The sequence below is a fragment of the Melozone crissalis genome, unplaced genomic scaffold, assembly GCF_028551555.1.
Source record: "Melozone crissalis strain CALT ecotype California unplaced genomic scaffold, PUWL_Pcris_2 ptg000034l_1, whole genome shotgun sequence".
Classification (NCBI taxonomy): domain Eukaryota; kingdom Metazoa; phylum Chordata; class Aves; order Passeriformes; family Passerellidae; genus Melozone; species Melozone crissalis.
In genome coordinates this window covers 8,644,840-8,657,236 of record NW_026535812.1, presented here as the reverse complement: position 1 = coordinate 8,657,236, position 12,397 = coordinate 8,644,840, and the positions used below count along the sequence as shown (strand labels likewise).

At 44.7% G+C, this 12,397-nt stretch overlaps 1 protein-coding gene across 1 annotated transcript in view; it reads left to right on the top strand.

Annotated features, from left to right (window-relative positions):
• EPHA4 (EPH receptor A4) overlaps positions 1-12,397 on the top strand; it is a 104,317-nt gene that overhangs the window by 44,277 nt on the left and 47,643 nt on the right. The window contains exon 5 of the mRNA XM_054282268.1: positions 12,045-12,383. Within this exon, the coding sequence (XP_054138243.1) occupies positions 12,045-12,383 (339 nt within the window). The remainder of the gene's footprint in view (positions 1-12,044; positions 12,384-12,397) is intronic.

Here is a 12,397-nt window from a genome sequence, read left to right as displayed (position 1 = left end):
ACACATGTTTACTGGTGCATCTTTCCCTTCAAACTTGCCCCCTGGGGATAATCAACAAAAATAATCACCACCGAGGGGCAGAGCCAGCCTGGATCTGGTGCTTTGGCCAAACTTGGCAATTCAGACTCTGAGCTCTGAAGCACTGTTGGCTTGTCAGCTGTGTGCTTTGGGCATGGAGATGGGATGATGGACTTGTAGTACACCTGAGCTCAAACCATTGGAAGCACCTTTCCCTTTTGGAAGCAAAAGTAATGTCCAGGCAACTCTACAGGCCTTCATTATATTCCAGTACTTGCAGAGAGGAAGGGTCTTTCATAAGGTTAGTAATGTAATGGAGAATAAATTGCCTCACCCACATATGAATCCATGAGGCAGGAAAACAAATCAGTCTCAGTCATGGCCCTTGTCCCTGAATTCCCTGCTCTGTAAGGACATATCCTGTGAATTGCAGCCTGGTGCAGGCAGGTGCAGTTCCCACCCAAATTAATGGGCGTTGCTCCTGCGTCCCCACCATTAATGAGTTGGGTTCTCTAACTCCTAACAAACAATGCTCACATTATGAGCCAGAATGGGACGGTTTTGTATTGTTTATGTTGTCTGTTCAATTCAAATTATTAATGATTTTTAATTAGGAGCCCTTTACAAAAGAGAGATTACCATCATGGACTGTCCAGCTTGAAATCTGCCTCAGTTAATGACCCTGAATAATTTAGTCAGTTGTGTCACCCAAACAGAGACTGATGGATTGATTGATATTTTTCATGGCCTGAAATATTTCAAAACCGGTTGCATTTAAGACAGTTTATAGTGGAGAAGCTTGGAGGTAATAAGAGCAGATGTAGTGAGATGCAAGAGAAGAGTGCCTGCTTTAAAAGGACCTTCTCCAGTCTAGGTTATCAAGAAACTGAATAGCCTGACTTCAAACAGCAAACATCACTTACTTGTCTTTACATTCCCCTCTTCTAATTGAATTTAGTGCACTGCTGTATTTCCTTCAGAAAGTATATTGTTTTTAAATTACCATTTCAGTGCTATTACTCAAGGCTCCTGCTTCTAATGCTTTCTGACAGTTATCAGCATAATGAACCATAATGAAATGATGAGCAATCTACAGTGGAAACTCAATGTGAATTCCACTAGAGCTGTGTGACTGTGTTGTTAAAATTTGAATGCACATTAAAATAACACTGTCCTTATTTGTTTCCAAGGTCAAGGCTTTAAAAAAGGTTTCAAAGGTCTAAACACTTCAATTTTGTTAATGTTGCAGTGTAATATATACCCTTAACTTAATCTTGTGTTACATTTAGCATATCTCAGAGATAAATATTTGACCTGCATTTTCAAAAAAGAGTGAATTTACCTACCTAATAACTGTGGCTGCAAATGAGTAATTACGTAGGAGCTGATTATTTGAGCACATGCTTATAATGATTGCTTAAACTATAAACAATATAAATAAGCAAATGTGCTCTTTTTCCTTTAACTGAACTTGTTCCTTTTCTAAGTTTCCAGTCAGATATGGATTATCACCACTGTGGCTGGGTACACCACACAGTTGTGCTGGCTACTGCATTTTAGGTGGCTTTGCACTGGCTTTGCCACATTTCCATATTTGTGCTGGCCCTACTGCAGTCCTCTGCTGTTGGAGCCTGTTCTCTGTAGTATGAGGTATATGCCAGCAGAGCCTCTGATCTTCAGAATTTAAATTTATGACATAATAACTCTTCCACTTCTTTATATATATGCACCTTCAGTAAATGATTTTGTTCTTAAAATGTCCTGTGATTATGTAAATAGTATATCAGAATGCCTTTTAAGCTGTAGCACAGCAGTTACAAGAGCAGAGGGAACAGTGGGTAGGCTGTAAGGAGAGAATGATTTTTCTTCTCCATGTAGGCTGAGAAAATGGACCATCCATCCCTGCATTGCTGCCAGACTGAGAGAAAGGGATTGTGAGTGATGGGAATCTCAAAGGAGAAAGCTGTCTCCCCTTGTGTGTGGTGATGGGCTGAAGGAATTGAATAAGAAGGGAGGTGGTTATGGCTTGAGAAGAGACGGGAGTAATTTGACAGTGTGTGTTTATAATCAGTAGACTTGAAATCATCACTCCTTTAAATACAGCAACTGTTTATTAGCTGTCTTCTGATTTTCTGGCCAGAGCCTTAAATTAACAGAGACATTTACTCAATTAAATGGGGGCTGCTTTGATTTGGTTAGTCAGGACCTAGTTCTGTAGAGTTGTTGAAGTAAATTAGAGGGCAAACAGCATAAGAAATTCAGCAGTTGGGCCAATTACAGAACAGCTTATTTTTCTGGTTGGATTTCTTTCCTGTCAGACTGTCAGATAACTTTCTAGTTTCCGCAGTGGAATTCTTTTTATCTCGAAAGAGTGAGTGAACACAGGTGGCATTGTCTGCAGCACAGTGCATTAGAGTAGATGTGATAACATGGCTTAGCATACGTGACAATGCAAAATGTTCTCATATGGCAGCTCTTGGAAGGGAAGCCTAGAGCCCAAAGGAGTGGTACCTGCGAGCATCAGTTTCCCCACACCTCTGCCAGTGGTAACTGGACCTCTTTGCTTAACTTCTTTAGCCTTTTTAGGAGAGGAGCCATTAATTGGATTGTTCTCTGGGTGAAAGGAACAAAGTCTATTGTGAAGCTGGTAACTGGGTTACTTCTGGCAAGTAAATAGGAAATCGTACATTCCAGTGAAATGGGCATTTTGTCATTGGCGCTGCTCCAGCATCCCTGGCTTGGCAGGACTCCCACTGAAGTCAAAGGAATCTTGCCCAAGTAAATAAATGAAGAATTGTTTACCAAATCATTTGCCTTATTATAACCCAGTTGTAAAGCTGACTGTGCAGAGAGGAGAGAGGGTGGAAATGGAGCAGATTACTGGTATTTTAAGTGACTGCTGCATCTTGCGGCCTGTTGGCTTTGGTCTCACCGGTTGTAAAACACATAATCTGTGATGATAAATGGTCAGGAATAGCCAGGCAGGCAAGAAGTGAGGGCTGTCCGAGCTGCCTTTGCTTGTGTGAATTAGCCCACAACAACAGGGGACCTGTCCACAACTGCTGAAAGAGCAATTAGTGGCAGCAACATACACAACTGTCTGAGGAAAGTGTGGGCTTTATTTGCAAGCTTAAATGTACAGGACCCAGGTATTTACTCTGTGTTAGAACTTTTCTTTCAGATTGTTAGAGATCAACAACAAAGGCATATCTGGAGGGCATCACAGCTCGCATGCTGAAACATCATTGACAGCCCCACTGCTGTACAGGTTCAATAAAGCCTTATGAGATGGAAAGAGGAGGCCAAAGTGCTTCCTCTTGAACACTGTGCCTGGCATGGCTTTGCCAGACATTTTAGTCAGTGAACTTTAAGGTGTTTAAAGACATTGATTATTTAATAATTACTTTCTTTGCATCCTCTCTGCACATAGTAGCGAAATACTCTCTCTTTAATGCTCTCTGAAATACTCTCTATTTCACGCTCATCCCTGTCCCCAGTGAGATGATTCTAGGATCATGATGAAATTAAAGAGCGTTGATTAGAGTTGTTAAAGGCCATCCATATAGTACCAGTGGGGTGAGGCCTTGCTGAGAGAGCAGCAGTGTGACCCCGTGGGTGAGGCTGGCAACACAACCAGCAGCCTTAGTGAACCCTAGTGCTGCCTCTCTGTGCCTGAGCCAGCCCTTTCAAAGGCACCTGATGTACCTCCAGATATGCTCCAAACATCTATGGAAGCGTTCATTGTGTGGACTCTTTTTATTTTTGTACACCTCTTTATTTGGTCTCTTTATTCTTGCTGCGTTAGACACAAAAGCTGCCTCTCAGATCTTGTACAGCAGATGTGCGAAACTTTTCCCTGCTTCTGACAGAGCATTTCTAGTCAGGTTTTCTTGCCATTAGGCAGTCGGATGCTTGCTCCCAGGTGCCTGCTGCTCCTTTAACTTATCAAAGACTTTGCTGCTCCTCTGTAGTGCAGCCAAGGCCAAGCTGCCGATTCAAAACAGGCCAGTTCATCCTGGGCTCCTTTTAAACCACGGTGTGTCATAGCAACCTTCCCTGTTGTATGAATCTTGTTTATTATGTAGCAAATTAGCTCAAGATTTCTGAATGCCCCGAGTTGCCTTTGAAATCAGGGCAGATGAAGAGGGTCAGCGTCCCTGGAGCAGGCTCATAAAGAGGATCCTTTTGTCAGTCCTGGGCCAAAGCCCATTGAGGCCTGCTGGTCTGCCTGATTGACTTTGATTAGCAAACACCCATGGCTGGCACACAGCTGCATTGAACAGTGGTTTTGCAGGGCTTTCACAGTTTTAGGGTGAAGCTAGAAAGCTTCAAACTGTAGCAGAATATTGTTTTAAAATTAAAACAGTATTTTAATATTTTTTTGTTTGTTAAAATAATTTTGAAGCTGTATCAAGCTAAAGTCTGCCTTTTCTGCCTCAAAAAAGAAGTGATATTTTCTTCAAGGAGAGTGCAGGAATGGTTAAAGAAGATTAAAGTCTTTTCTACATGCTTGAGGTTTTCTGATGTCTGGTGGGAATTGCCAATGAAGCTTCCTTCTGATTTCACACTGTCAGGCAAACGCAGGCTGAATGCAGTGTGACAACCCACTTGAAAATAATTATCCACTGCCCTGGCTGCAGAGACATCCGTTACCTGCTGCAGAAATGTGCTTTTACACACGTGCCCAAGCAGATGGAGTAAAGTATTTTTTTAATAATTTTCTCCTTCCAGGGCTCAAAAGTTTCATCATGCTAGTTACTTAGTCACATACATATCTTTAGAAAGCATTTCTGTTTTAAAGGAGGTACATTTTAAATGCACTGATCTGGTGACTGACAGGATGCTCCTAACAAAGGCTTGCCTTCTTGAGGGTATATGTTTGAAATATCTCCATTAGCACTTCCATGGAGAGTGTGGGTTTCAGTTTGCATTTTTAATAGATCTCCTCCCACAGCCAGATCTTTCAAGGTAATAAATCTTAACTATTAACAGAGGCTAGTAGTAAATAGATGTGGTTACAGTCCTAATACTGATAATATCAGTTCAGTCCTTAATGGGTAATGCTGCTGCCAGAATAATTCACTACCACTGTTGATGGCTGAAGACTAAGCTGGCATACAAAAAGGAGCTCCTGAAGGAGCCCTCTGCCAGGCTGTGACAGAAATGTGCAGACAGGCAGCTATTTGTGGCCAAGAGAACTGTATTTTGGGTGTCACCAGAGTGGGTTTCTTAGAAGTGCCAAATTCACTTTAAAGGAATTAATTGTCAGAAAGAACCCTGTGCTGAAGTGCCTTTTGGTTTGTTTTGTGGTGTTTTTGTTTCTCAACACAAGAAAATAGTATATTAGGGCTACTTGTGTCTGATACAATTGACCAAACCAAAGCCCTCAACTTTATCTTCAGTCCTGTGACCATGGGACCTCTGAGAAAAGCAAAGAGGAATTTTTTTACTCGTGTCTGCCTTTGGTGAATGAAAGTTGTTTGCCCAAAATTTGGAGCTGCTAGTTGTCTAGAGTGGGATTCTGGAGTCCTGTCACCCTGGGCCAGCAGAGAACCAAGCTGCAAGGTCTTTGTTATTTCTTCTCATTTTATGGGGCAACAAGGTCACTCGGGAGCTGTTTTGCTGGGAATCATTTCTTTCTCATCTCCGTTCTCTGTGCTTTAATCCACGCCTCCTAACCATACACTGTTGCTGAACTAAATTAACTGGTTTAGTGAAGACAGTATTCTTGATGTCAAACAAGTCTGTCTGGTCTCCTTGTAGAAAACTGTAATTGAATTTACCGCATACACCCACAGAGACTTTTAGAGAAACACCTTGCTGGGCAGATCAGTAATAAAAAAGGAAGATGTAAAACCAGGGATATTAAAACCTCTGTCATAACCATTTAAATACAGTTCCCCAGCACAGTGCCCTTACAAGTCTACCTTCAGATCCCAGGGTTAGTTTTCAGGGATATTTTTTGGTTGCGTGAATCTGTCGGGTTTGCAGCTGTAGGGAGGCAGGGAGGACAGACTTGGTTGGAAGTCTCCATGCACAACCAACCAACCAACCATGGCTGCCTGTGTCCCTGGAGCCCCTCCAGCTTCAGGAGCCCAGCTACAGCATGTCCTCTGCCATGGCTTTGGGTGGGTTTGTGGTGTATGGCATTTGTCAGGGGAGGGCCTCTCTCCTCCCCACTTGCGCCTCTGTGGTGGTGCTGCACTTGCAGTCCTGGCCTGGCCTGCCCTGGTTAGACCCTGTCCTTGGGCACACTGCAGTCCTGGGGTCTGTGCTTTCCTCGTGGTGTGCATGAAGGGCTGGGCACACTGATCCCTCAAGGCAGCAGGAATATTCACTCAGTTGTAGCTAATCCCCTTTGTGCTATCTTTCTTTGAAACCATTCGTTGCATTGGGGTAGACATTCTTTCTCCTTGGCAGAATGACTTTGCCAAATTTGTGGGGCTGAGCCTCCTACATTTGTGCTGCTGTCCTTTGGGGACAGGAGGAAAGGGGCTTTGGGATAACGTTCTCACTGGATGGCATCCAAACAACAGTCAAACAACCTGGTGATGTTTGACTCAGCTATCTCTGATTCCCCTTAGTCTTTAGGGCAGCTGATTTAAATGGAAAATACTGTACTCCTTCCAAATAAACAGCTTACTGAGGTGTTATTACGGCCAGTGTTAGTCTGCAGCCTGGTTTGCTTGCCAGCTGTGTCCCCCTGCCATCTGCACCCCACAGGTGCTGCCGCAGTCCTGGAGAGCGAGTTCATTACTGGATCTTCGCTGTGGAAGCTCTCTGTGAATCACTGCAGAGCTTGGACCAGGCTTGATCCATTCTGTGCATCATCAGAGCTGCTTAAGTGTGCCTACAGAGACCTGTAATCCACAGACAGCTGGCACCCAGGGATCCCCTGTGGTCTGGAAGGAAGGAAGGAGACAGTCAGGTGTTGGTATGTGCCCCTGTCATGGTTTTCACCAGGTCCTTGTCACTTGTACAGGCGTGCGTGGGAGGCTTCTGGCTGGAGAGAGACTTGGGTGTAGGAAGGGAGGGAGAGAAACGCTGATAAATGAAAAGTTAAAATACTGCCTGAAGTTGTAGAAAGAGTGCTAAAATACATTAGTCCTTTTAATACAAGTAGTGCTTATGCTATTAACGCCTTAAAAACTCTTGTTTTGCTGAATGTTTGTTTGACAATAGGGTGTGTTGTCCTTAAGACAGACATCTCTCTGTCTGTGGATGAAAGACAGATAGCTGGAATGGCTATAGCCTATTGCAGCAAGAGAAAGCCAAACAATCTGTATTGCCCAATATATTTAAGGAAATCGAATAGGAGGGTTGAGGAAGATGGCAAGATTAGCTTGATGAGGATTATTTGTTGCTAAACAGACTCTGCAATGTTTCCCTCAGCCCTGACACACACAGTGAACTGCTCCACCCAGGGCCTTCCCGTTTGCTTCATGGCTCACTTGATTTTGATGGTTTTATTGTGAAGCAGGATTTATGGAGCCCCAGGAAGGAATAAAATTGAAAACTTCCGTTCCCTGTGTTCCCACAGAGGAGCCCCCCTGTCCGTTCAGGGTGCTGGTTAAAGGGGCTGGAGAAGGATCCGGCTTTCAGCCCTATGATCAAACTGTGTCCCCTTTGCAGTCACTGGTGTGAGAAGACTGAGTGGCTCTGCAGATCCACCCTCAGATTCTGTTGTCCTGTGCAGGGAAAACAACAGCAGCTGCCTTCCTAACATCATAAAATTAATTTTAAAATTAATCATTTTTCAGAATTAAAATGTTTAGATTTAATTATGATTTCCTGTAGGAACTGTCGCATTTTCAAACTGTTCCAGGCAGTGTGGCAGTATTAACTCCACTCTTCCACAGTGCCAAATAGCCCATGCAATACCAAGCTTCCATTGGCAGGAGATTGATGAAAAATGCTGCAGATCGTGGGACTTGTGACAAAATTACAGATGGTGGTGGTGATTCAGAAGCACAGGTCCTTGTCTCCTCTCTCATCTGCCCTGTAGCTAGATTTTTCTGCCAGAGGACACAGGTTTGCATGAGGGTGATGGTCTGGCTGTCAGGATGCTGTTCCCTGTGGGATTCTGCTAGCTGGGTTCATCCAGGTACTATCCTGTCCTTGCAGCCTGCCCTGGCCCTGAAAGCCTTTGTCTCATCTATGGGCAGAGGCTCTGTTGTCAGAAACAAAGCAAATCCTGATCACCATTGAAGGAGCAGACCCGCCCTGTGTTTCAACATCTGAAACCAGGCCCATCAATCTGAAGCTATCCCCGCTCCCTGTGCCAACAGCTCCATTGATGACTATACTCCAGGAAGAAAAGAAATTGCTTTTCCCCTCACTGTAATGTCAGCCCACCATTTGGAGACTCCCCCACATCTTCCTTTTCATGCTGGAGGTGGTGCACTCATCTCTGTGACCTGCAAGCATCTGCTTCCCTGGTTTTCCACTTCACTGCATCTCTGTTTAGACGCTGCAGTGCCCTGTCCCACATACTAATTACTGACTTTTTGCTTCTGAGGAGCTTGATTCATTCTGGCACATTTTCCCATGTGAAACTGGACTTAGAGCCTTGGAAAATATCTTAGTGGACACCAGACTAAGTCTGAGTTTAACCCCAAACTGGCTGCTGTATCTGAGCTAAGAGGCACATCTTTCAGACCGCAGCTGTGGTAGTGTGAACCCTCTCCCCATGGGGGTCTTTGCTTCAGGAATACCCTCGTGAAATGAGGATATTATTGGCCCTGGCAGAGCTGGTGCTGCCTGGGGAAGGAGGTGTTTGCACTGGCAGCACCTCATGTCAGCTCTCCTGGCTGCGCTCCACGTGGATGCTCTCATGTGTGTGGCTGCAGCAAGTGAATGCTCTGTTAGAAAAGCCTTTTGCTGTTCCTCGCTATCAGGCTCTTGGTGTTTCCCACAGGAGCAGTTTCTGCTCAGGGCTTGCTGCTGCCAGGTCCTGAGAAGTCTGTGGGAGGACACACAGCCTCAGCTCCCAGAGCCTCTGGCTGCTGTTCCGTGCAGGGCAGACCTTCACTGTACAGTGTGCACCTGGGCTTGCAGCCTGCTGAGGCTGCCATTCCCCCCAGAGGCTCGTGTTGGTTTTCCCGTTCCCGTGACAGTGCAGAGGCACAGGTGTTGTTACCTTGTGCACCTGCCTGCCCTGAAGAGAGCCCAGGTGTGAGGCAGTTTGGGGAAGTCCAGGCTGGAGAGAGTTTGGTTCAGTCCCTGCTCAGCAGTTCCTGTGCTGCGCTTGAGTTCACCATTTCAGGAGTGTCTTCCACCTCATTGCACTCAGAGTTTGTTTTTGAGGAGCAAGCTCGTGTATTTGCAGGCTAAGCAGAGACCACTTTCTTGTACCCAGGGGAGCTGGAGAAGCCGGCTTTCGAGGGAAGGAGAGCTGGTTATGGGACAGAGGCATTGGGCCGGGACTTGGGACAGTTTTGACCACTGCCCAGATGTGCAAAGCATGTCCTGTGTGCCCTTGTCTCACCACATCTCTCTCTGCCTCCATTTCCATATGATGAATAGAGATTAAAACCAGTTTCTTTCATTTTTCTTTCTCATCTGGTTTTTGGATCAGTAAACGTCTCTTACTGTGTTCAGTAACTGATCTTTGGGTAAAAGGGTTTTTTCCTTAGGAGTCCAAAATGCTGCCAGTGCATAAATAAAAGCCATGAATGGCAGCCTGGTGGTGCAGCAGGCAGGAGGGCTCCCTGGCTCAGGGGCTGGACTCAGCTCTCTCTTCTTGCAGCAATTCTACCTGTCAACCTTGATTAACTCAGAGACTGTTTCAAAGGTTTGGCAAGAAGGGAGGATTTCCCTCCTTTCAAATTAAATATATTAATTTTGTATTTTTGAAGTTAACACAGACAAACAATCCCTGTTTAGCCATGCCTGCAACAGAGACCTCTCATTTGGGTACCAAAGACCCATTTGAGCTCTATGTCATTTAAGACTCTTAAGCTAGCTACCTCTCTCAAAATTAAAGTCCTGTCTCCTGTTGAGCATGTGTTATATCAGGTGGCTTCAAATACAGACCTGAGGAGGTGATGCAGCCCTCAAAACCTTGTCCTATGCAGCCTGTTCAGGCCTCAGGCTTCCTTTGAGATGAACCCGATAAATTGAGGAGGGAGCCACAATTAATCTTCCCCATAGTCATCCCTTAACAGTTTAACCTTTTTGCTGTTACACTTGATGAGTCACTTTGTAATTTCAGTAGAATTTCACATTTTCAATGTGTTTGGTTCCTGTCTTACCACGATTACTGTTTTTGTACCTTTGGCATATGAGAAATTATGACTTATTTATTTATACACTTAATGGAAACTGTTGGTGCTGGCTGATTCTTTTTTGCCAGGTTCATGGTTTCATAATTTTTGACAAATTTGCCAGAACTTTCTCCTTTCCTTTCTCCTTTCCTTTCTCCTTTCCTTTCTCCTTTCCTTTCTCCTTTCTCCTTTCCTTCTTCTCATGCAAGGAGATCTAGTTGAACTTCTTTTGAATTGCAAACCATCAAATGCATTTTGATGTAATCTAAGAAGCTTTCATAAGCTTTCCTGTGTCTTGAATTTGTGACTTTACAAAATTATTTCCAGCATTTTTCTGCTAATAATATTTGTACCTAAAGCTCTGACTATCAGTAGTTAGTAAGCAGAGCTATTTTTACGGTGTTCTGGTTTGGATTGATACATTTTGCAATCTTCATTCTCATTCTGTCTCATTTCTGTTCGATGCAGTGCTTACCTGCAGCCCTGTCCCAAAGCCCTGTGTGTGTCCCTGTGTGCTCTGCCCCAGAGCAGGCTGCCTGGTGATGGTCAGGGATGCTTTTTGGGATGGATGAAATACCCATCTCTTTCATGGCTTCACTCTGAATCATCCGCCTTAAATTTAAGGGTACAAAAAGTGTGTCTCAACTGTATTGAAATTAGATTAAGAGTTGCAGGATTAGCTCTTCTGCATTTTCAATTTGCCTGTGGGTTTGAGGCCCGTGGGGATTTAAGCACATCAATGGGATTTGTGCCTGTGTGTTGGCGCAGGGCAGGGAGAGGTGCTGCAGGTGCAGGAGGGTTTCTGCCTCTGGGCTCTGCCTCTGGGCTCTGCCCAGCCTGCCCAGGGAGCTCCTGCCCAGCCTGCCTTGGGCTCTGCTCTGATCCCATAGTCCCTGTGTTGGAACCTGCTGGGAGCTCTCTGGCAGCGTGTTTATGAAGTCTCCCATCCCTGTGGTGGAAAAGCTGACCTTGTGTCTCAAATCCAGCCTCATTGCCAAGCTTGCTGTCTGGTCTCTTGTTCCTGACCAGGTTTCTTTTATCAGCCCTTCCTTCAGATGCTGGCCATATTTTCCTCTTCAATTCTTTCACTTTCTCCAGCACTGCCCTGTTGTAAACTTTATTTTCCATCCTTCAAAGCCTTAGTTCTGTGTCTGGCTTCCTACTCAAATCTCCATCCTGCATGCTGAAGTGTCATGTTCAGGTCCCTGCTTGATGGGCTATGGTGTTCACTGAATGTGATTTGACATCAACTTGTCTGGAAAATATTGCACTTATATTTTTCAGAAAAAGAAACCAGGAGATATTTCTATAATAATTTCAGTAAGAGTCTGCCTGTAGGTTATGAGGGACTTTGAAAATCTCAAGTGAAGCAGAAGTTTGTGCATTTGATGTTTTGCTTAGGACATCACAGAAAAAAAATGAGTGTAAGATATATAAATTTAACATTTTTCATAACAAGTATAAACAGTGAAAGGGAAAAAAGTCCCACTTCTGTTTAATTGTAATACTGAGCTTTCAGGCTCATTTAGAGCTGGAAAATACTGTTCGTTCATCAGATAAAGAGATCAGAGTTTGACTTACCCACTAATTTTTTTTGCCATCATTATGAACATAGAGAAGTAAAATTCTGCTTGGTCTCTACTGTCCTGAACTTGAATGGGAATTGCACAGCATCTGGGATGTGCAACTCTGATGTCACTGTGTAGACTTTTTGGGTTTTTTTTCCCCTTAACTAAAAATATGTGGACTTTGTCTTTTTAGGCCCTCCATCTGCTCCCCAGCACCTGATTTCCAATGTCAATGAGACCTCAGTGAACCTGGAGTGGAGCCCCCCGCAGAACAAGGGTGGCCGGGAGGACATCTCCTACAACGTGGTGTGCAAGCGCTGCGGGGCGGGCGAGCCGAGCCGCTGCCGCTCCTGTGGCAGTGGGGTGCACTTCAGCCCCCAGCAGAACGGCCTGAAAACCACCAAAGTCTCCATCACCGACCTCCTGGCACACACCAACTACACCTTTGAAGTCTGGGCAGTGAATGGAGTGTCCAAGCAAAACCCCAGCCAGGACCAGGCTGTGTCGGTCACTGTGACAACTAACCAAGCAGGTAGGAACATAAAC